The following is a 25754-nucleotide window of genomic DNA, read 5'->3' as shown; positions in this document are numbered from 1 at the left end:
AACATACAGCTACATCAGATCTTGCCTTACTAAATGCTGTAGAAACTCCCCAACACACCTGAAACTCCGACACACCCTTCCATGGCTATGAGCCAGACCCAGGCAATCCTGTCATGTCTGGGCTGCACTGTCAATAGAGCTGGCCATCAAACCACTCCTTAGACAAACCTCTTCCTCCTCACACTGCCTCCATCCCCAGTTTCTGGACTTGACCCAGAACTACACCGAATCTCACTTCACTGCACATGCTCTCACCTGGTTACTGTGACAACAGGCTGATTTCAGCATCACTCAACTCTTCCTATAAAAAAGGACACACGAGCAGGTAACAGCACCTCCCAGTTTTCGGATGATGAAGAGATTCGTTAGAGTACTGTGGTCTGGAACAGTCTGCCTGGGTGCCACACAGAAGCCAGCCCAGTAGGTCACAGCTCCAATAGCAATGGCTGCTCTAGCAGAGGGGAAACACCCCCCTCGCTGGTAAAGCAGACTGCGTCCCCAGCCCTTGGCCTCCAGGCTGTCCGAAAGCACAGGAGGTGCTGCAGCCCAGGGTCACGAAGCGGTGCCTGTGGGAAAAACTCTACAGCAAGTTGAATTATGAAGTGTTTTAATCACCCAAATGAAACCCTTTTCCCCACTGCAGGAATCCTTTAAGGGTTTCTCTCTGGCTTTCTCTCACTATCTGTCAGCAGGAGCCCAGTGTTAAACTCTTTGTGCAGTATCCCATACAGAACATCAGGAAAACAGCAAATACAGAAGATCATATAATTTTGTGGAGGTATTGGTACTGAATTCCAGGACGTCTTTCCGAGCAACAGTTTCAATTCTTCCCAAAGCCTTCGCAGATTTTATTCTTGCACTCCTCAGACTGTTAGTAACCAACAACCTTGTTTGCCCTCTATTTCAGATACTTCCCTACAGCATGCAGCCTTAAAGCATTTCAGGATCTACTACTAAGCATCCAGAAAAATGCAGAAAAAGTGACCCTTTTTGGTTTTCTTTACACAGAGGATCAAGAAACAGGAGTTAGCATATTTTGTTCACCTTTTTCTTTAACCATTAAATCTGTGAAACAAGCTAGCAAAATCCTGATGGAAATCCTCCTTCAGGGCACAGAAGCAAGATAAACCATCAAGAATGCCACGAACTAGTCACGTCCATGCTAGACTCTCAGGAAGAGCTATGCAATGTTTGTCTGGTCAACCACTTGATAAACAGGACTTTGTGTGGTGCAGGATAGTTATCTGAAAACAAGACACTTCCGTGCGCGCACACTGTCTATTCAGATACAAACAACAGAGGACTCAATTGACATTTGAATTTCATGTCTTTCAGAATCTTGTGAGGATATCCTACTCAGTTCTAGCTTTCGTAGAAGATAAACCAATAAAAATCTCCATCCCTTTTTGCACTAGACCTTTTGATACTGCTGCCTGGGATAGTGAGCTAACACTGCATTGTTAAGAGAAAGGCTGAATATAGTCCTCTTTGGCAGAATTTGTTAATGAAATGCCATTCTTTCCTTCTAGCGGCACAAGGCAGCTTTCTTCTCAGTCACTCCGAGGTCATCAGAGTGTTTCTAAAGAGAGACTTAGGTATGACTAATTCATCCACAGGTGCCAACTAAATGGAAAGCCTAGGAGGAAGTGGTGTAAATTTGATCTCCAGCCCAGCCATCCTAATATTCAGAATGATCCAAAACAGGTACACAAGAGGCTCTAAATAATCTCCTTCCTCATTCCTTGATGAAGAGCCAAAGTAGCCAGGGAGTAACCGCCAACTACTCTCTTCAGGAAAGGGAACTCTTCTGCAGATAACCCACTGTCTAACTAGGACAAGTGTTACCCCAAAGGTATGGATGAAATATGAGAAAAATGCTGGAAATTTGCAGGATACCAAATGGAAGAAGGAAATAAAGGGCAGTAGTCTAAAGACAGAAGAGAAAAATCTACTGAATAGCACAGAGACAATGAGAAGAAAATAAATCCTAAGTATTGAAGAATGGTATGGGTGGGTGAAAAGGACTGGAAAAGAAATATTCGTAGAAGTGCAGGCATAAATTGGATGAGAAATTAATTCAGAAAAAATAAAGGTTAAAAAAGATACACATACACAGTTATACAGAAAATCTGCATCCAAATATATTCAGCTGTATTATTCTACTGCATATAAAAACCATATGAGTTTATCTACATAATCATATACTAACAATGCACTGCCATTCCTCCAAAATAAAATGATAGCTTGGGTTTATTAAGCAGATTTAAAGTAAAATAAAACTTGTTCCAGCATGTAAGCACATAAATCAACATGTGGAAAAAATGCATTAGTGTAACATTCCTTCTAGCAGTCAAGGCAAAACAATGTACAAAAGACATGTTCAATTTCATTTAGGTTTATCATGATTTTAATAATATTTATATAAACCACAATAATATTTTTATTATTTATTTTCAAGCCCAATCTTCCTTTTTTTCTAAAGGAATGTATAATAAAAAGGTTTGAGACCACTGGCACTAATCCACGCATTCCTGAATAGAAAGCTTAATATGTTTACCCAGTTTTGTGACATGATTTACATGTCAGTTTTGACATGCTATTTCAGTCCCCATCCACAATTAACATTCTTTTTATGTGCACAGAACTAATAAATCTGGAAGTAAGAAGTTCTTCAGTAATTATTTCATTGTGTAACTCTTAGTTCAATTCATTTCCAGCACTCCTTTCCAGAATTGGATTAGAATTCCATGAAAGTAATCATCTACACCTGACAGAAAGGATGCCATTCTGAAAAAAAAATAAAATACCATCAGTACAAACAAAAAGTCTTGTTTCAAAAAGTAGGTTTGACATATTCAGGATGCTTCCTTACCTCTTCCCTCACTATAGCCTAAAGACGGATCTTCCTTTAATGTACCGGTTCCACACGAAACAGTTCAGATAAATGAAACATGAATATACTTTAAAACCATCTATGAAGGGTCACAACATGCACAAGTTCTACCTCTGTGGAGTGGTCTGACTGCACAATGTGTGCCCCCCAGCAATGCAAAGCAACCCAAAGGAGCAATCCAAAGCGAGCTGTCCACACCAGGGCACTCGTTCCAAATTTTACATACTGCTATAAAATCCTCTGCTATTAACAGTTGGCTCAAGAATCCAAAACCAAGGACACAGCCTGGTACTCTCAATCTGTAACAGCCATAGGGGTCATTGAAGTTATTTCACAGAGAAGATGAACCCTAAATTATTTTGGAATATCTAGAACAAAGATCAAACATCCTTTCGCTCTGTCCAGAGATGAAGTGCGATTCACTGGGGAAAACAACGACCCTTAACACTTAAAGCACCACCTAACAACAAGTAGCTTAATTCTTGGCTAACATAATAATTAAGGGACATGCAAGTTTAGTGAGAGCTGCTGCAAAAGCAAGATGCCATTAGGCAGGACTTTGGCAGCTCTGGGAACACCCACAGGGAAATGCACTGTACCAACGCACTCAAGCATACAATATCAACGACCGTATTTTATGCAGTTTCGTCAATGTCTTCTCTTTCAACCATACCTGCATTTCTCCTTTATATTTAAAACATATCACCACAGACAAATTAATATTGACAGGGTTGATTATAATAAAGAATCATTAAAAAAAAAAGAATGTATTTTAGCATTTTTATTAGTTTTGGCTAATGGCAGTACATAAAACGGAATATAACAGATTTGTGTACCAAAAGCAAGTAATTTTTGCTACTGACTATAAAACTCTGCAAATTCAAAAGTATTTTAACTCCTAAAATAAAAACTATTACAATGCTGTAACAGGATAAGAATTGTGGCCAGTTCAGCAAGCCACCAGACAACAGCTACCTTTTGCCTCCAAGTCTTTCTTCTACCCAAGTCTTTCTCTACCAGTAGCTAAATTTGTCTGAAACAGAATCTGAAAAAGGTAGTCTTTTCACGTCTTACCATAAACCATTAATTAGAAGACCATCACAAGAAAAGTGAAGGGGAAATAGACCTTCAGAGACATCAGGCACACTATGAATGATTGCCCCAAAGACTTGGAAGAAGCAGCAACTAGCTGTTTAAAGTAATTCAATTAAAATGGCAAGTGCCATAAACTTGTTTTTTCCTATTTAAAAAACCCCAACAAAAAACATATGAAAATATTTATCCTGCTAGAATTTGTAAATCAAAAATTATTTGCCTAAGAATCAAACAGAATACTTTATCCTGAACAAATATTTTAATAGATACATGATATTTCAAAGAATAAGACATTGCTTAAAATAATTCCACAGGTAATGACCAAACAGCACTAAATGCATGGACAATCTGCTTTTGTTCCCATGTTAGAAAATACAGGAAAAAAACTATCAAACCAACATACACAGAGAGAGTTACACATACAGCCAGTCCCCCCTCTGCATACATTTTAGATTTCACAGTTTTTCTTCAAGTACGGGTCATAGTACTACTGCAGCTTACCACACCCTACTGAGCTTATGGGTTAAACATGGATGTCCCAGAGTTGCTCTCCTTGGCAGAGCAGACAGCATCTGAAGCATGCTGTGTTATAAAAGTTTAACAGAGAGATACTAGACAAATAACTTAGAAGCAAACAAATGCTGCTTTACCAGAAAAAAAGAAACAGATTTGTGGCAACTGAAGAATAGCACAGGATTTCATGAAGTATTTGATGACTTAAGGTTATAGTGAGTTCTTTTGGTAACTTTATGACAACTGATTCACAAAAATATCAAAATATTTAGAAATAAATAAGATGTTGCGGAGTGTTTTCTGACAATACTGCCACATTGCTTTGTTTTTACACATTCTTTGCAAAAAGCAAGGCAAGAACTTAGAAGTGAATGGTTTTCCATCTAAATTTTATGTGGAAGTATTTGACAAAATGGGACTTACCACCCCTGTGCAACTCAACATACAAAAAGGTTCTCACTTTCACTTGTGTCAAGGTTAGGAAAGGTCAAATGAGTTGTGCAAAACTTTAACAGTAATTGCTTTTGAGAAGAAAACTAGAGCTCCCTAGCAAATGCTATCGTATTTTTAGAAAGATTCAAATACAAAGCAATTCATAAACAGTAATTTCAGGCAGGTAAAAATTTCAGTTGTTTAGCAGGTTTATATTTAATCTAGCCACCTAAATACCACTGGAATTACAAACTAGCTGTAGAAATCCTATTAATTTTTTCAAAGAAACGCTAAAAAAAATTATAAAAATCACAGCTGCACCTGAGCTCAAAGAAGAGAAAAAAGTTGCAATTATATCTATTTATTAGCTGTTCAGATAACAACATTTTGTAACAGATCAGATCGGGAAATCTGATTGCTGGCTTTATCAGAATTAGTAGAAAAACCAACTCCTTAACTTATCAGCTACGACCTATGTAGCTGTTATTACGTACTGCAAATACAATACCAGATGTGATATGCAGTAGAAGTCCAGCCAAGCTAAAAAAGTCTCCTTCACTACCAGTGTTAAGGAAAGTGACCTTGGCCTTAAAAAAAAAAAAAAAAAAAAAAAAAAAAAAAAAAAAAAAAAGTGTAACTTATCAGAGTCACTTTCAAAGTAATACTGCTAACTCCCTCTTGGAGCAAGACCCTAGAATAACATTTGCATTGATCCTGTCAGGCACGGACCACTTTTTTTTTTTTTTTTTTTTTTAAAGAGAAGTGTGCTAGTATATATTTTATACTACAATTAACAGTTTGCAATGCCCTAAAAATAGTATGAAAATACTCATTAGGAATTATAGAATTTCTTAAGCCTTTGGATATAGGAAACTCAGATACATAGAAAACTACTCTTTGGGGTTTACCTCATTTAACAATATCAGCATTATTCAAGTGTATTTGGCTACAGTAATGCTAGAAAATAGTAGGATTGATTTGTGCTGACCTACCAGAAACTCCTGCAATAGAGTAAGAGATTTTAGGCGAACAATAAAGAATGTATGTCCCTCAAAGTTAAATCTGAAGGAAATGATGCCTGTCATGTAAAATACAGTGTGCGTCTTAAAGAGGTATTTCCTCTTATTTCTTTTGCTAAGACACAAGGTGTGCTTGAATTTTAATTGATACTTGCAGAGGCCAAGGAAATCATCTGCACTGAGCAGACAGAAAAAGAGCTGATGGTCTCACAGACACACACCTGTAAACACTGAAAAAAACTAAAATTAACCTTGCAGGGATTCTTAGTGAGGTGACTATTACATGCCACTGAACAAGATATCACTGACAGCTGTTTATTTCTAAATGTAATATGAAGTTAAAAGCAAGGAGCTAATAAGCAAGAATAAAAAAAATATTATCTAACACCATATCAACCTAGAAAAGTTTCAATGTCTATTTTGTATCCCTAATACAATGGGAAACTGAAAATAAGCTCAATATAAGAATTACTAAATGAAAACAAAGTCAAATATATGTGTGTCTAATATATAAAGTACCAACTGACTACATGTTATGAAACACATATCACGAGAGTTACCACAATGCATTTCCATGATAAACTCTAAAGCAAACTCCAAGTCATGTGTTGAGCAAAAGGCATCTTTTCTGGTGTAACACCACCATAATTCAACTCCAGGAGGTCTCCTTTTAATCAGGGTATAAAGTAATCTAAAAACAAGGCAGAAAAATAGAATTTAGTATTAGTTATCTTCTTACAGCTAGAAACCCAAAAGAACTGCACACATTTTAAAAGTTACAATGAAACCATGACTTCATCATGAGTTTGAGAATCACAGTTTTACACAACTTCAAAGATTCCTTCCATGATTCTTCCCAGCATATGGAAGACTTGGAAAAAAAAAAAAAGTGTGTATATATATATATACATATATGTATACAGACATACACAACCACACTAATGTTTAGTTGGCTCCAAACCATTTTACTTCATGAACTGCAGTTAAACCTCAAAAATTAAAATTAAGATTGAAACCTATGCGAACCTATCTGGAAAACACTTTTCCAAAACTTCTTAATCCAACCACAATAATAAGTAGTTAAAAGAAAAACCCTTTAAGTGGCTATTTGAACATCTTACCAAAGACTTTACACATGGTGTCCATGAACTGCACTGCTATCTCCTTCTCCACTTTGCATCTGCATCTGCATCTGCGCCTGCATTCTTGCAATCATCTCCTGCATGCGACGAAGCTGGAAAAGTAGCACAGAAGAATCCTGTAGCCTAATCACACCTCAGAACATGATTCTTTGCTGCCACCACACTATTATTTATATTAAAGAGGGAATATATATCTGCATTATCTTTAACTGATAGGTTAACAGTCTCAAGGTCTTCTCTTACTGCTCTTCTTCATTCCTTAAGAGGTTGGAAATTTACTGACCGAAATAAGCAGGGTTTATTACTGTAATCTGGGATGAGATTTTTAAGCATCCCTAAATGGAAGTCTCTGCTTCCTCCAAAGTTAAACGCATAAATATGATGATGCTGAAGTGATGAACAAACACGTACAGTTACTAAAGCTTATCACCAGAAGAAAAGCAGCTTGTTCATGTCCCTCAAAAATATCTGTCACTAAAAAAACCTGTCAGGAATACTTCCCAAAGCCGTTGCTACTGATGACTAGGTGGAAGCAAGTATTATTACAGGCAAACCATCCAAAGAGACATTAGCATTATTAAAACTTTAGAGTACTGCAACATTTAAACACGGGGTAATCGGGTAACTCAGCTACTAAGATTAATTCGGCCATGTTGCATGCACAATACTTAAATTCTACTTTAAACTCAAACTAAACTGTTAAGCTTAACAATGAAAAGTTAAACCTGCAAAATGTTTACACTGTTCTTTCTTCATATTCCTTAAAATAAAGACTCTTTTCATTTTTACTGCAGTTATCTTTTGGGACTTGGGTAGCCATGAAGACCACCAGTAAGGCTGAGAATCTGCTTGTGCTAGGGCAGACCAAAAAGTCCACCTAACTCAGCCTTCTTCCCAACACTGGCTATTAGCAGATGCATCGAAGAGCCTAACAGCCAGGTACACACATCCAGTTATTTCCTGACATATGCTCAAACTCTAGAAATCTGTCAATCTGACAATCTGAATTTGCTAATCCATGAAATTCTACCTTTGTGTTTAGTGAGCACATTCGTGGAGAGAGTAAAATTCTCAAGTCTCTCAGCATTTTTTAGTTTATCTGCATTCCTGCTATGCACAAAATTCCATGCTAACAAGTTCCACAATTTATAGACTATCTTAAAATATCTTTTTTATTTGAAACCAGCCACCTATTAATCTCATTTAAGTGTGACCTGTTTCTTGTAGATTCCCATTCATCCTGCCATCTGTGATTATGTAAGCCCCTTACTATACCCTTCCCCTCTGTCATCTACTTCTGAAGAACATTAACCTCATCTTCCCTTCTACAGGACCTGTTTCAGATCTCTACTTCAGTCTTTCTGCCCACATTTTACTATTCAGTGTCCTTTTTCTAGTCCTGCCCATATCCTAGTTGGGTTAGGGGGACAATGAAAACAGCGTTAGAGCTATGCATTACGGATTTATCATAGTGGCAGAATGAGAATTTCTGGTTAGTTCTTTATTCCTGACAATTCCTACCACTGTTTCCCCCTTTGCTGCAGAGCTCAACAGACTTTCTCCCAGTCTGCAATTGCTAACTTTAGAACCTTTACTCATGAGAGGACGGCTCTCCTTCCCCACATGATGTGCATTACATCCATTGCTGATCAGTACAATGGAATCAGGCATTTACCAGATTCCATTCGTTCCAATAAATCAGTATACTGAGGCTTCCCTACACCTCTTCACATTATGTTTTGTTACTGAACCTTGAATAACTTTATATTAACAAATTCTGTCTTTTCCTTTACAAATTACCAAGATCATAAAAAAATCATTTGACCTAAAGTAGCAATACAAGAATAAAAATTCCCCCATCACAAGAGTAAGCTCTGTCATCTTACTTCAGCTTCTTTTTCCAGCAGAATCTGGTCTTTATTTACTTCTTCATCTTCTATTTTCCTAAAATAAGATGTATATTGTTTAAAAATGTGCGCACATTCCCGATTTTGAACTTCTACAGAATGCTTTGTTGTGAGAAAAATCAAGGCTCTTAAAACATGTCAGTTTTATAATACAAACAAAATTCATTGAAACACGTTCCCCACACAGCTGCATTTTATGCTTTTAAGTTATTGTAAAGACATCAATTTATCCTTTACTCCTTCATAAAGTTATCTCCAGAACAAATAAATTTCAAAAACCATTCTAGCTATGACTTTAAAACATGAGAGGTATTCGCATGTAGGTATCAATAAAAACTGTTTCTGAACAGTATTCAAGTGTAGCAGTTTACCTGAGCATAACATTATCTTAACTGATTGCAATTTGAGTACCACACAGATACATCAAATTCAGAAATACCGCAAAGACATACTCAATTCTACTTTTTCATTGGTGCAATAAATCAATACAATTAAATCAAAATATGAGTTCAAGGTAATGCTGGACAAGGAGTTAACAAAAATATGGAAACAACATGTAAAATAACTTATGCTCTAAGAAATTCTGTACCTGGAAACCTGGTTACCTCCAGGCAGAACCTTCCTTTGATGCAGCTCTACCCCATCTCTAACTTCATGAACCATGTTTGCTACCAAACATCTAAAAGGCTCATAACCAAAATTGTAAAAGTAACACAATTGCTGTACATGTCTGGAATCCTTCCAGTTGGAGGAATCCTTTATCTTCTGCTCCACTTAAAGACTCTGAAGTTTGCTTATTTTTCTAGTACAGTCACCTTTTTTTTTTTTTTTTTTTTTGGCACATCCAGAAGACTTCTTTTGTATAACACGTTATAGTACAAACATTGATTGCTCCTGTTAAAATTAAGCAAATGCTTTCAATCAGTATCTCGGCAAACTCTTGCTTAATTGGGACTCCCCAGTTTTACACTGAGAAAACAAATATAAGAATATTTTAATGTACTATGTTTTCAAGATTACTGACCACTTTGGTAATAGATTTCTCCTATCCCATGTTGCAACTGGGAAGATCTGCTAACAGATCTAATCACACAAGTGCCATCAAAAATGCAAAGTGAACAAACTGATGCTTGTTAAAAGGATAATGGAGAAACAGATTGTCAAACATTAGTGAATAGAGTCAACAGGCACTAATTGCCAGGCACTGGCAGAGGGGTAGGTGCAAGTTTGAAATAACTTCACACACAAACTACCCTCACTTACAGTAAATCTAGCACCACTTCAGAAATGTGAAAACAAAGATAGATGGGCCACTTAACTCGACAAGATACAAAAGCATGGTTTAGTTTCCGAGAAAGATATGTCAACTGAACAGCAACCTAACTGTCACAGGTCCTTGACAGAGGCAACTTTAAATCTTCTAAAAATTGGTAAACACTGTTTTGACTCTGGATGACATTAGGTTACATTACTTCTAAGACCTCTGTACGTAACTTTTGGGTAACAGGCACCAGAACTTGGCAAAAAATATTTTTGTTTAGCTTGAACTTCAGAAGACAGAACTTAAAAGTCAGGGGAGAAGAGCATGTCATCTTGCCTAAAGCAAAACTGGACTTGTAGGCCAATGCCACATGCAGAGACAAACTATCCTGAAAACTGACTAGGCATGTGACAAAACCTATGTCGACAGCATGATGGAAAAAGCTTTGAAAAATATATCAAACCCACCGAAATGGGCAGTTATTAAACTCCCTAGTAATTAAAATAAGAGACGCAACTGAAAAATCTAAACCATGAAACTCCCAGTTTTCAGCAAGAACTTAGAAACTCAACTTTACAAAATCCTGCTGTTTTAGTTAAAAACGAGGTGTACTGTCTGTCTCTTACTAGGAAAGTTGTGCCCTGCCTACCATAGCTCAAAATACGGTTGAAAGACATTAGCCTGTGACTGCTATGTCAATAAAATTATTTATTTATACCATGTTTAATAAAGCACTGCAGAAGGACTTGTTTCTCTTTTTAAAGACACAGTCCAAATATTCCAGTAGTTAATTCTGAAAATCTCCCTTTTTTAACATAACAGCACTGACCTCATTAGCAGATTTCTTAAGACAACATTTATCATAGACATCTGCCCTACTTATTTAACTCAAACATTCTAATCCACTGTGTTCAAGCCTTAAAACAAAGCAGAGATCTAACTATACCCTTTTAACGGCACAACTGTCTCTTCAGATTGACGTAATACTTTGTCTTACACTCAGTGTAAGCTGGTCAACTGAACTTGGTGCTGACTGGAGCTACAGTGCTGTCCATGATCTACCAAATCCTAGCAATGAAATGGTAAGAGAGAGACCAAAAAATAAATTCAGAAGAGGAAGAAACCCTAAGATGACAACCTGCCACCTCGTTTGAGCCTCTCAGAGCGGAAGTTCTCATAGTGAAGATCCTGGGTCACCTCCTGAAGATCTTGCATATGGGTGCTGGAGGAAGAAAAATAATTAAAAGATAAAATACACCTGTGTCACATCACACCGACCAATACACATTGTACACCCATTTAACATGCTAATTTAAAAGCAAATTTAAGTTAAGTAGGTGCAATAAAACCCTGAGGCAGCCCTGACATAAGCTGTTCTCCTGGGTGAGGTGTTTGATAAAGCGCTGCTGGGCAGAAGCAGAGCAGCAAAGCCTGAAAAAAAAAATCAACCGGTGGACCTTTGAGTCCTGTGCAGATGGATATCTACCTATAGATATATTTAAACAATCGCAAGGTGTGAAGCAACCCATTTATGTTCTTGAGGGATCAATAGTAATACAACAGTGTGTTCAGCAAAAGAATTGGATTATTTTCACAGAATCACCAAGTAACTCAGATTGGAAAGAACCTACTGGGCCTATGTGGTCCAATCCCCACCTAGGCTAGCTGGGTCAAGGTTGCTCATGGCTTTCTCCAGACAAATTCTGAATATCTCCAAGGATTCCACAACTGCTCCAAAGCCCCATTACAGTGTTTGAGTATCTTCCTATTGCTTTTTTTTTTTTAATCTACCATTTAATTGAAATTTTCTAACTTACATTAACATGGTCCTCAGCTTCAGGAAGTCATTATGTTCCGTATTCTCCACTTCGACTACACCCCACGGGTAGAGTCGACCTCTAACTTTTTTACCTTTGGCTTCAATGAGCTGATTGGATCCCACTACACAAAATGGAATGCTGGCCTGAAAGCCAGAAATGCAAAAATTACTAATAATGAACCAGAACAAACAACTCCAAGAACAACTCTTGTTCTGCTTAGCACTGCACATTATGGTAATGAGTTCATAATGCTTTTCATTTGCAGGTGTTAAAAAAAAAAAGTAATTGTTACCACCACCTTCCAGATAGGGAAGCCTGGGCAACCTATGAAGCCAGTCATACCTTCAGGAGTCTGGTCTGCTCCTTAAAATCTTCATCCTCATCTGATTCAGCATCAGGCAGATGATAAATCTTGATGCCATGCTCTTCTATTTCATCCAGAATCTGAGATTTATAATATAAGCAGTTGAGATAATACATACGTAAAGTTAACACTTTTACATCTTAAGGTAAAATTACTCAATCAGTTATACAGAGTCTCTTGAGAAATTTGGGCCTTACTGATTCAAATTACTTGGCAAGTATTTTTTTTTAAACACCATATTTCTTCATGATATTCAACAACTACTTGCCACAGACTTTGAGACAAACAGCAGTGTTCAAATAAACACTGTCCTTTGTGGATTACACTTAAGAAATTAAGCTTTTTTAAACCTCTGCAATTGTTTTTTTTTAAATTATAAAGCATTGACTCAGAAGTCATAATTGCTTTGAACAGCTTAAAACACCCTGCTCTTGCCTCTGAATTACTATTTGGGGGGTAGGGGTGGGAGTGTTTAAAAACCTAACTGAACTGCAGACACAACAAATACTTTTTTCTGTCTCCATGACTGCTAAGAATGGCATCTGCAGCTGGAATCCAATTTGCCATAAACCCAAATTTTACTCTTAAAAAAACCCAAACCCCACCCTTATTTAGGCAGAATTCTAGCACAATACCTATTTCAAACTAAAGTATACTTCTCTGTTTTTATCGCAAGCTAGGTAAGATAACTATAAGGATTTACAGAATAACAAGAAATCATAAAGTTTTAAATATAACAGCTAAGACTGGATCAAGTGTGCCTTCTGCCAAGTTAATTCTAACACTTCTTTCTAAATTTCATAGTTATTATTAACTCATGATGGTTTGTTGCATTTTCCCCCCACCCTCAGCAAATACAGCATCAAGTCCTGGAAGACAGAATGTGTTAAGGGGTCTTGCCAAAGGAAGAAAGTAGTGAAATGTATTAGAATAGGGTGACATAGGGGAAGTAAAACAACCCCAAAATCAGAAAAATCTCTGAAAATCCTATTTTTCAATCATCAGAATTCCGACTGGGTAAAAAAATATATGCACATTGTGGATGCTGATACAGATGTCACCACTTTGGGAGCGATTAAACAGGTAAGGGAGCAATTACCAGTAACGAGTGCATGTAAATGTTTTTCCAAAGTTTCAAAATTGACTCGTAATTGTAAATGCAGCCAATCTGTCATTTCACAGACAAAATTTTAAGGACAATTTCTCAGTTAAATACATAATAAAAGGATTTACAAGATATCAAACTACATATTAAATGGTGTTACATTGTGCACAAGACTACATTTTTCTTGACTAGGACAGAGTAAGGTTGAACGAGAATGTCCCTCTCTTCAGCAACCATGCTGCTATAATCAAAATGCAACATTTTTTGGCAAGCTAGAGGAATACTTACCCTTTTCTTTAGTCTTTCTCGCTCTTTCAGAGAAAGCGTATCAGCTTTTGCAATCACTGGTACAATATTTACTTTATTGTGTATGGCCTTCATAAACTCAACATCCAGAGGCTTAAGGCTAAAATTATAATATGAAAAATTTTAGATCCAAATTACCAAAAAGCTTAAGGCTAAGATTAAAAGATGCAAAACTTATTTTCAATCTAAGTTACCATTTTCACGCCAACAGACATCACTCTCTTTACACAGAGAAAAGAACGCACTCAATTAATTTCAGCTGTTCTAGTACTTCCTTAAGTAATGACAATCTGACTCTGAAAGTTTAAGACAACAGGCACAAACCAACTCCTCAAAGTAAAATCATTTAAAAAATAAAATGACAGAGAAACACCTACCCATGACCAAATGGTGAAATGAAATAGAAGCAGCAATGAACCCGGTTATCTATGATATGCCTTCTGTTCAAACCACTCTCATCATGCAGATATCGCTCAAACTGCTCATCAATGTAAGAGATTATGGTCTTAAAACTGTAAAACAAATACGGATCCAAGAAATCATGCTCATTCTCAAATGGTCAATAATTTTAGTGATGTTTCAAAGGTAATATTAAAATACCAAGACATCTTGCTGATGAACAAAAATTAATTTACTGATGCTGTAAGACTGTAAGAGTAGAAGACCACAGATCTTGAACTTTTAATCAAATTCTAGAATAACAAACTACTACGCATATTTATTTTATCTTTATGTATATATAAAAGCCCACATGTATAACACACAACTTCTACAGCAAATTCCTCTTGGGGTAGTATTTATATTTTGACTAGTATTGATCACACATGCTCAAGATAATCTAAGCTTTTTGTTCCAAATTGATTTAAAATCATAGAATGGTTTTGGTTGGAAGTGACCTTTAAAGTTCATCTAGTTCAACCCCCCTATCATAGGCAGGGACATCCTTCAGTAGGTCAGCCTGCTCAGAGCCCCATCCAACCCGACCACGAGCACTCACAGTGATGGGGCATCCACAACTTCTCTGGGAAACCTGTTCTCACCACCTGTAAAAAACTTCTTCCTTATGTCCAACCTCAATCTACCCTCTTTCAGTTTAAAACCATTGCCCCTTGCCCTGTCACTACAGGCCCTGGTAATAATTCTCTCAATCCATATAAGGAGCTTACGGAAAAGATGGAGAGAAAGGCCTTCGTAAGGTCTCCCTGGAACCTTCTCTGCTCTAGGCTGAACAACTCCAACTCTCTCAGCCTTTCTTCACTGTGGTTCCAGCCCTGGGATCATTTTTGTGGCCTTCCTCTGGACTCACTCTGACAGGTCCATGTCTGTCTTGTGCTGGGGCCCCAGAGTCGGATGAAGGTCTCACAAGAGCTGTGTAGAGGAGGAGAATCACCTCCCTCGACCTGCTGGCCACACTCCTTTTGATGCACCCAAGATACAAATGGCTTTTGGGGATGTAAGTGCACACTGACAGCTTATGTACAATTTTTCATCCACCAGTATCCTCACATTCTTCTCCACGGGGCTGCTCTCAACCCATTCATCTCCCAGTCTGTATCAATACTGATGAATTCCCTAACCCATGCACAGGACCCCGTGCTTGGCCTTGTTGAACTTCATGAGGTCTGGCACGGGCCCAACTCCTCCAGCCCATCCAGGTCCCTCTGGATGGCACATCCCTTCCCTCTAGTGAATCAGCTGCACCACACAGCTTGGTGTCATCTGCAAACTTGCTGGGAGGGCACTCAATCCCACTATGTCATTGATGAAGATAAATAGTATTGGTCCCACTACAGACCCTTTAAGGACACCCCTCATTACTGGTTTCCATTTGGACTTTGAGCCACTGACTGTAAGTCTTTGGACATGGCCATCCAGCCAATTCTTTATCCATCTGTCAGTCTGTCTGTCAAACCCCTCTCTCTCCAATTTCCAGAGAAGAATGTTATGGGGGACCATACGACAGGCCTTACAGAAGTCCAGGTAGATTACATCAGTAGCTCTTCCTTTATCCACGCCATCATAGACAGCCACCAGATTAGTCAGGCATGATTGATTTTTGCTTGATGAAGCCGTATTTGGCCATATCTCATCACTTCCAAGTCTTCTATATGTTTCATCATAACTTCCAGGAGGATCTGTTCCATGATCTTACCAGACAGTGAAGTGAGGCTGACTGGTCAGTAGTTCCTAGGTCCTCCTTTTTAAAAACGGGCACGATGTTTCCCTTTCTCCAGTCACTGGGGCCTTTGACTGCCATGACTTCTCAAATACGATGGGGAGTGGCTAGGCAACTACATCTGCCAGAGATAACCAGATGAGATGGGATGCATCTTATCGGGTCCCATGGACTTATGTATGTTCAAGTTTCTTAGGCGGTCTTGAGCCTGATCTTCAGTTATACCAGGAGGGACTTCCATTTCCCCAGTCCCTGCCTTGAGGTTCAGGGGCTTGAGAGATGTGGGAAGAGGGATTACCATTGAAAACTGTCAGCCACTCATCTCCAGATTATTTCTCAGTAATTAATGTAAATTTCTCAAAAAAAAACAACAAAAAAGATGATGAAAATGCACTTAAAAACAAAGCACAGAATCTGAGAATACTCAAATGTAGACAAGATCTAAAGGTAGATTTTTACTTGCATTAAAGATTAATTACTTCCTCAGAGTATTGTCGAATTTCTTGTGTCCCAGTGGTTCCATTGTTTTCTGACTCCAAAAAGTCAGGGTCACTGTTCACTTAAAGCTGTTCCCAACTTAAAAAGGTTAACTAAGAAAAAAAAAAATCAAAATATTTGTTGCCTCCAAACTTACTTCAAGTTGTGCGGAAGTTACTGATGCCTCTTTACATGTATCTGAATGAACTTATAACACTTAAAACATAACACACCAAAAAAAGGGAATGACTTAAGAGTATAATTGAAATGGAAGCGTTTAAAAGAGCTAGGGTTGCCACTTGGGCCATCCTATTTCGAACTGCATACTGTTATTAATATAACCCCACTTCAGTCACTTATTCCCCCACCACCCCCAGAACAAATATGAAATGGATGTCAGTCTTCATACATAGATCGATATATACTCTGTGTACATACCAGTCTCGACAGTTGATAGCATCCCCGTACCCTGGTGTATCTACAACCGTCAGACGTAGTTTCACACCCCTCTCTTCAATTTCAACCGTTGAGGCTTCGATCTGCACAGTGCGTTCAATCTTCTCTAAAAGACAGTAAACTTGATCTTTCAGAATAGAATTTGTAAGACTATGTCATTTTGAGATAAACTTAAAAGACTAATTGGCAGATGCAACAATACAAATATTATTCCATGGATTACAAATATTATTCCATGGATTTACCTTCTAAAGTCTGATAACTTAACAGCAATACTCGGTACTTAAATTCTTCAGATTTTGTTAGAAGAATGTATGAGATTTCATACTGTTCTTAAATATAATGTAGAAACTAAGGCAAAAAGGAGTGAGAAGAAACTGTAGGCAATAGGCAGTTTGGAGAACAATACTGAATTTAAGTACTGGATTTTTTCCCAAGGTTGAAAGTGGTAAGTAATCATCAGCTAATGTGATAAAGCAAGTAATTCAACAAGTAGCTAACTCTATCTTCTTACAATATTCTCTTTCACTGGATTATTGTATGCCTTGGTTAACAGAATAAAAAAGGGACAAGGGACTGAAGGGACTGGATTGAAAGAAGGCCTGTGGAGGAGGGCTTGAGGATATTAGTGGATGGAAAACTGACTGTGAGCCAGCAATGTGTGCTCACAGCCCAGAAAACCAACCGTGTCCTGGGCTGCATCCAGAGCAGTGTGGGCAGCAGGGCGAGGGGGGGGATTCTCCCCCTCTGCTCTGCTCTCATGAGACTCCCCTGCAGTGTCGTGTCCAGCTCTGGGGGCACCAACATCAGAAGGACACAGACCTGCTTGAGCGGGGCCAGAGGAGACGATGAAGATGATCAGGGGCTGGAGCCCCCCCTGTGAGGACAGGCTGAGAGAGTTGGGGGGTTCAGCTGGAGAAGAGAAGGCTCTGGGGAGACCTTAGAGCCACCTCCCAGGGCTGAAAGGGGCTGCAGGAAAGGGGGGAGGGACTCTTGATCAGGGGGTGCGCGGATAGGACAAGGGGTAACAGTTTTGAACTGAAAGAGGGGAGATTTAGACTAGATATAAGGAAGAAGTTCTCTACTGTGAGGGGGGTGAGGCCCTGGCAGAGGTTGCCCAGAGCAGCTGTGGCTGCCCCCTCCCTGGCAGGGTTCAAGGCCAGGTTGGACGGGGCTTTGGGCAGCCTGGGCTAGTGGAAGGTGTCCCTGCCCGGGGCAGGGGGGTGGGAACTAGATGAGCTTTAAGGCCCCTTCCAACCCAAACCATGCTATGAGTCTATGAAGAAAAGAAGGTGAAGTTCACATTCACTAAATATCAAATCAAAGGAATCAAGTTGCAAGTCCAAGCAGGCATAAACAATGCGTATGTTTAGAATTGCAACAGATTAAATATTAAAGAAAGTTGTTGACTGTTTTGATTATTTATCTTACTGTGACACAATGACATTTTTTTAAGCAAAAGTAGGGATCAACTTTCTAGTTGCCAATATAAATATACCTAAGGACTAAACAGAGAGCCTATAACATCCTGGGTACAGAGGGAACCAATTCTAGCAAATCATTCAAGTATAAGGATATACATTAGGAATCATTAAAGCTAGAAGTCACTACTGGCTGTTACTGAAATCCAAAGATAAAAGCATTCAGCTCCAAAAATCAATGAGAATAGAGAAACTAGAACAAAGGTGTGTTTACCAGCAGCTCCTGGGATTATCCTTTCTGGGTAGAGATCTGTCAAGAAGAGGCTGTTTATTAATGTAGACTTCCCCAATCCAGATTCACCTGTAATTCAATATAAATTCAACATATTTACAGAAAATTTCAACTGTACTGACAGTATCATCTGACTATGCTTTTTTCCACATATAATGTGAATCTTTTACTTTAAAAATTTCCATCTTATAATTTTATGTTAGAAAAGTCTGCACAAAAAGGTTGAGTAACAATTTTTACATCTCAGCTTTGTAATACACTTTCACAGAGTTTTTACTGATGATCTGTAATTAAATCTGCTACTCAGGTGGCGTTCTGATCAATTTAGACTTCAAATTTCCCATTTTGTGTCTCCTGATTTTTTAAGGCATACTTTTCTGCTATCACTCCAGAATGTGGAAGATCAAACACAGTGAGAAGCCAGTGAGAATCCTGCCTAGGCTGTATCACCAATTTAAACAACAAAAAAGGCATTGCTAAACTTCTGCGCAGACAACCATCATTAAGTGTGATTTATTTCTGCTTTTTATGCTAATATGGCAAACAAGAACTCAAGGGAAGAGTAATATGACACACCTACTGAACATACACACAGAGCATTTTTTTCACTGATGAAACTGGGGATTAACAAACTGTACCATAAATATGGGGCTTTTGTTCTAGTGTTACTGACTGAGCCATGAGGAAAGTTCAAAAGCCAACTAATTAGCTGAAGATTAAGATCTAAATTGGAATAAATGTTCACAGTATAAAAAAAGACCAGGAACTCAAAGTGCTCAGTACTTGAATTCACTGAACAAATCCTCTTCTCGAATTTTGGTTTTTATTTCAGGTGTTGATAGAACTAATTAAAAAAATTAGACATTAAAAACGATGGGCCACATGATCCCTCTGAGTAACACAGGCTATTCTGCAATAGGAGTCTGACAGAAATAGCTGAACAAAAAAAGAGATGGAATTAGTTTTTAAATAAAGATTTGACTAGGACCTGCCAGTTTTTAATGTCTTATAGAATGCAAATCTCGATCTTGAGTTTTATCAGTGCAAGCCTTCCCCAGTGAGAGACATGCAGCCAGAGAAACTCAACAGTCACATGGCATCACTCCAGCAAAACCAAAAAAAGTATGGTTTTAACCAGTGGCACGTTCCATACTTTCAGTCTGGATAAATATTACATGTAAAACAAATAAGTTTTCATAGTCACTATCAAGGATTAATGAAAAGAGTAATTATTCTAACTACTGGGCACAGCAGAGTTTAGTGACTCTCAAATGAAAGAACTATTTAGATGAAGTCATAGCTTAATAATGAGAATGAACGTGAAATTTGTTAATAAATACAAGTGGTTAGGCTTTCTTTGGAAGCAACACAGTCAAGCAGAGAAACTGTTATAAACTCTAGCTCATATTTTCACAAGCCGCAATAAAAAATAGCAGAAAAAAACAGTGCAAAGAAGAATAATTATTGATTAGGACTGTCAATGCAGATAGCTTTTAAAGAAACATTCTCCTGACCAGAAATTAAGAAGCATGGCAACTTAATGAAGAATAATAGTTCAATACAGGCATTGTGGTATAGCCCACAAGAAAACATACTTAAACCCCATGCATATTTCAAGAGAAAGAATTCACATTCCAAACTGATGAGATAATCAACAATTTAAAGCGCAGTTTATTTTATCTTACATAGACTGCCTCCCTCCTAGTGTATCTTAAAATATCACTCCAAATTTTCAATGAAATTACTTTTCTCCAAGTTCTCTTCCTGTAGTTTTAATTTATCTCTTAGAATACTGGCAGGTGACAACTGTAAATTTAAATTTTACTCTGAGACATGGGTGAGGTTAATTGCCTTTCTGTTACTCTGACACCATGCCATTTCCCCCCTATTTTCTATTTTACAAGAAGCTAGAAACAACTTAGTCTATATAATTTTACATAGCTTTCTGCCAGAACTGTTTCACATAGCACTATTTGCAATTAATCTCAAAGACATCTGGAAATTAAGTTTAGCTGCAGCAGAGAAAGCACATCTTTTGTTTCTCAGGACTGTTTGATTTTTAGGATCACCAAACAGTAAATTCTTAAGAGTTACAGTAGATAACATAATGTGAAACATCGGCTTTTGGTTTGCCTTTAATCCATTATGATGTTATCCTAAACAAATCCAGTGAAAGATACAGTAAACGACTATGATAAAATTCTCGGAAGACAAAAATAAGGGTCAACTCTGTCCAGCACTGAACTACAAGACAGAAACAGGATAAAAGCAATGCTAGGGCTGTCATTTGGCAAAACTAATGAAAGGTTTGAGGACAGACTCTGTAACTACTGGAATTCAAAACAATTAAGAACTTAAACACCTTCTATCACATACTGCCTCACCTCTCCTGCTCATTTCCACTGTGATCTCTCTTGGACAAATCTAAAACGCAAATGGGATTTACTTCTTGTGACGCCAGGTAATAAACATTCTATTAGGGTACTTCTTACAAAAGCCTATTTTAAAACTCTGAGTTACAGAGCTCAAACACCAAAACTCAGAAGTTAGAGCTCCCAAGCGGTATGACCAGGAGAGATATAGAAGACAGGCAAGCTTGATATTGGAGCCTACTTAATTTGCAAAAATAACACGGACTTCTCAGAAGATCAAGGTATTTCTGCAGACACAGCAGATTTTTCTTTCCATTCCAGATACCAACACAGATTTTCAATGAAATATCAAATAGAATTAAACTTTAAATTATAACTGCTAATAGAAAATCAAGATCAATTTAAAAAGTAACAACTCACATCAAAACCAACTAATCCAATCACCATTATTCTCTTACAGGAGTATTTAGAAGGAGTGGAAAGACCAGAGTTCAGATTCTTTTGAACTACAGAAGCATAAAGAACATTTAGTAGAATAGGCTCCTTAATACTATTCTCTTAATCAAGACATGAAAGCAAACAAAGATCGTATTCAAATGCAAAAAGAGCTTAAAACTGTATTTTAAATGGAATGATTGAATCCTCTAAGACAGAGGAGAAGGAAGGAAGTAATGAACACAGGAGTGCACAACAGAATTTCTTCACTTCACCCACAAACTTATTAACGTATTCAAACGTGATTTGTAGTGTGGAAAACAACTGCTACATGAATTAATAAAGTGTAAAAGAAAGTTAAATGCTACAGTGCAGAAGCGCTTTCTGATGCAAGCTGAAGCCTTACAATAGTGGAAGTAACAATTTTAATTCCAAATTCCCTGTGAGCTAGTACCAATTTTGAGAAAGACTACAAAACATTTCCTTACCAACCACCATCAGAGTAAATTCAAACCCCTTTTTCACAGACTTCCGGTGGACCTGATTGGGAAGGTTTGCAAATCCAACGTAGCCAGGGGTTTCTGGATTGGTAAACTGAGCAGGCTGTTGCTAAAAATAAAACCAAATAAGACAACGATAAGCAACCACTTGAGACATACTTGTTTGTAGAACTGCTTTCTTCGTTATTTCAAGTGGTTTGAAGCTACATGACATACAGAGAGAAAAGTACACTGGTGTTCCTACTACTCAACAGTTTCACAATGCAGAACAGAACTGCGTTCACCTAGAGTTAAAAAAAAAAAAAGTTTCATTTATTCAACTATCCAGCCAAGATCACCTTAAGTAAACCAGAAACAAACCCCTGAACATTTATTTATTGAATTATGAAGTGCATTCACTAATCCCATGCTTTTTCAACAGTATCTTCACAAACATTTAAAATAAAAAAGCTTGTGTCCCGTGTTTACGGATTTAAATAAAAAGGTGACCATTTCTAATCTGGTTTTAGTACATCCAGGTGAAAACCCTGAACCACTAGTGAAATGATAGCCATCTGCTGGATATCCTCTTTAGAGATCTCTTTTAAAGACAAATCACAGGAAGGATTTCCACAACAGTGTTTCAAGTGCTCACTACCATAAACATTGCAGAGAAATCTTTAGAACTATTCGTTTCCCTCTTCAAACACATTACTCAAGTACCCTTTATCACTTATTTCACTCCAATAAGTTAACATGGATGTTTTACCCATTATACCAAATGCAGGGGACCAAGAATTAGATGAATCCCAACATTTCAGTAATATCTTAAGTTTTGTTTATGAAGCATTTTACTGAAGATCAGTTGACTCTATTAGTAAATGAAGAAATTAGATCTAAGAACATCCTTTTCTTAAATGATTCCTGCTCAAAACACAGTAGCAGAAGTCTCAGTGAAAATGCACCAGGAAGCTTGTATGCAACTCCATAACCAAAATTAAGTCCTTCCAAAGAGTATTAGTTAACTGCAGAGGTTTGTGCTCATAAGAAACTAATATATCTTCTACATCACTCAGTCTTTCAATATGAATTCTCTCTTACTTATTACCCATAAATTTAGCACACACATCATCATCAAACACAATGAAAGTTACACATTCTACCCTTGCAGATTAATACTTAAAAACAAAATATCTGTTTCACATTGTTACACTGGAAGACAGAAATGCCATTCTTACCTTGGACATTTTTATGGAAGGTAAGGAACAAATCTGGAAAAATAATGTTCATCAGTTTATTAAAAAACATATGAGGAAAAAACCAAACACACCACCCCCCAACAATGTAATATCCACTGTTGCACATTAAATTAAAAAAGGCTCATTCTTGATTGAATGTTCAGAGTTTGAAACAGTGACAAGTGCTTCACAGAGTACAAGTATTTGACTCTTCAGAATTAACGAGGGCAGAATTTTCAGCAACCATTGTTCCTATTAACATCACAGGGCAGTACATTTAAGCAACATGAATGCAGGGTGCAAAGGCACCAGATGTATGACAAACCATTTTGATGTCTGAAAAAGTCCACATCCTTTCCGGAAGCTAACCAAAGCAAACACACTGCCTAGACATCTTATTAGGTACAGGAAACAGTTTTTTCAAAGCTAAAAAACCCCAACTTGTGTATTAGTTTTTCTTCCTACGCCTCCTTCCCCTCAACATTTCCTTTCATGCTCAAGTGTTCTGTAAAGAGCCAACAGCTTCAAAATGAAACATTTTCTCATTCTCTTTCGTCCGGATGCCTGCAAACTCAGTCATTTTAACTTCTGTTGCCAAGATAAGATTTTCACATGCACTACTTTGAGATAAAAAGTAGACAGCAAAAAGAAATTTTAAAATCTCTCATCTAACACCTCTATGAAAACAAAGTCTCTTGACAAACAAAGATCTGCCAACACAAGATAACTTCTATCACGCTAACTTGTGTGAGTTCAGGAGATCATATAATTTACTATGGCAATATAAAAGTGTCAGCATGTGCTGTATTTTCAAGTGCTGAGTGTTCCAAGTCCCCTTTCTAGTCCCTCCCCTGACTTGCCCTCTAACCAAAAAGGTATCTGTTCCCAGTCACAAAGCCCACATACCATAGTCACCTCTCATCTAGCTCACACTCACTTTACAGATTTGAAAATATGACAATCTGATTCTTTCTGTCTTCCAAGCAGATTTTTGCCAGGGAGTTCAGCTTCATGTGAAATGACACCAAATTCTTCAATGTACAGCACCCTCTATTCTGTTCCTCGGATGGACAGGAGCCCAACCCTTTTTTGTGCTAGGCAGAAGGCAAAGCTGTTTTCAAGTTGGTGATGATTTCCCGCAGCTATGGCATTTGCTTCTCAAAGCTACTGTATATGTGTATATAGACAAGTGCAAGCTCCTTTATGTTTATGAAAATGCAACTTTTTAGCTCACTGTGATTAGTTCACTGTTAACAATTACCAAGCTGCTTCCCCCCAGCCCAATAAGGAAGCGGTCAGTTCTGAGGAAGGCTTTTTGATGGGAGGGACAGATTAACCATTGAAGCAATTTGATGTCACTTCACATGAAGCTAAACTTGCTGACAAAAATCTGGCATCTTGATTACACACATGGAATAAAAACTGGGTAACACGCTTCTCAAGTGAAGTTTCATGCAAAAAATAAAATTCAGTATCTGCAATGTCTGTATTTCAGTCATTAAGGTCACTTACGACCTATTAAGTATTCAACTACTGAAGAGGTTATCTGTGAGGCTTCTATCATTACACAAAACTGCTCCGATGGCAACTCTTCCTTCCAAGACTGTTGCCTGCTGAGTGATATCACTGATCCCTGCTTAACCATCAAACCATCATCATCCGTGAGAGATTTTCAATGCCAAACAATACTAGATCCTGCTAGAACACAGAGGAACATTCTTTTAATTCACGAGGCTTGTCTGTCTCCCAACTATTTCTCAGAGGACAGATAAGAGTGGAGGAAAGTTTCTCACAGCTACCAAGAAACGAAGGAGAGCTGTTTATGCAGATAGATGCAGTTACATTACGTTTTAATATATGGACCAAGCAGAGAAATCTTTCACGTAAGATCTTTCCCACAGCATTCCCTTCGGGGCAGCGTCTGAGTGCTCCCACACAGGCAGGAGCATGCAGTCCCACAGCAGTCCAGATTTTCCTCTGGAGCTGGTCGATCACGTTCCTTAGCCTCTGGTCTCAACAACCCGGATAGAGTTTTCTACAAGAGCTTCTTCTCAAGTGCAAACGGCACTGGAGCGACTATTTCACTCTGGAAAGAGGGAACCGCATCTCCGAGGCCTTCCCGCCGCCGCGTACTTGCGGCGCTCAAGCGGCCACAAGGCCCCGGGCTCGGCGGAGGCAGGCAGGGCGCTGCCCGACCCCTCCGACACCCCCAAGCAGCCCCACAGCCGCCGCCTCCATCGGCCCGCTTCCTCCTCACCAGCGGCTCCCCGGCAGCCCTCCCGGCCGCCCCACCGCCTCCCCCAGCCCCAGCCCCAGCCCGCCGAGCGCGTCCCGCGGGAGCGCCGGCCAAGGGGCTGTCCTTCACCGCCCGTCCAGAGAGGAGCGGCGCAGACGGGCCCCCGGACCCCACCGAGGAAGGCGAAGGGACGGGAACACCCTCCGTGACCGCACCTCACCTCCGCTGCCGGGCCGCGCCTCCCGCGGGCAGCCACCCCAACCGCCGCTCCCGCGCGCGCGCTCCGTGAGGGGGGAAGGGGAGGAGCCGAGGCGC

At 38.6% G+C, this 25754-nt stretch overlaps 1 protein-coding gene across 3 annotated transcripts; it reads right to left on the bottom strand.

The window, feature by feature from the left end:
• Positions 1–2406: 2406 nt before the first annotated feature.
• On the bottom strand, positions 2407–25749 carry SEPTIN2 (septin 2). Of its 3 annotated transcripts, none has more exons than XR_012634014.1 (13): positions 23204–23236; positions 21975–22095; positions 18662–18748; positions 16949–17072; positions 14235–14369; positions 13840–13957; positions 12425–12526; positions 12080–12225; positions 11401–11484; positions 8981–9038; positions 7074–7186; positions 6513–6643; positions 2407–2787 (listed from the first exon to the last, which is right to left on the bottom strand). XR_012634014.1 is itself a non-coding variant. In XM_074911626.1 (13 exons), exons 2-12 carry the CDS (start codon positions 23210–23212, stop codon positions 7082–7084), a joined length of 1089 nt encoding a protein of 362 aa, XP_074767727.1. In that variant the 5' UTR covers positions 23213–23236; positions 25660–25749; the 3' UTR covers positions 5539–6643; positions 7074–7081. The 3 variants fall into 3 exon arrangements, 2 of the variants coding, with proteins under 2 accessions (XP_074767727.1, XP_074767728.1); XM_074911626.1 differs by lacking the exon at positions 2407–2787 and adding an exon at positions 25660–25749 and having other exon boundaries at positions 5539–6643; XM_074911627.1 differs by lacking the exon at positions 2407–2787 and adding an exon at positions 25655–25675 and having other exon boundaries at positions 5539–6643.
• Positions 25750–25754: the final 5 nt, after the last annotated feature.

Source organism: Athene noctua, chromosome 8 (assembly GCF_965140245.1).
Source record: "Athene noctua chromosome 8, bAthNoc1.hap1.1, whole genome shotgun sequence".
NCBI classification, from domain to species: domain Eukaryota; kingdom Metazoa; phylum Chordata; class Aves; order Strigiformes; family Strigidae; genus Athene; species Athene noctua.
The sequence above is the reverse complement of the archived record's forward strand: the minus strand, read 5'-3'. Positions and strand labels throughout refer to the sequence as shown.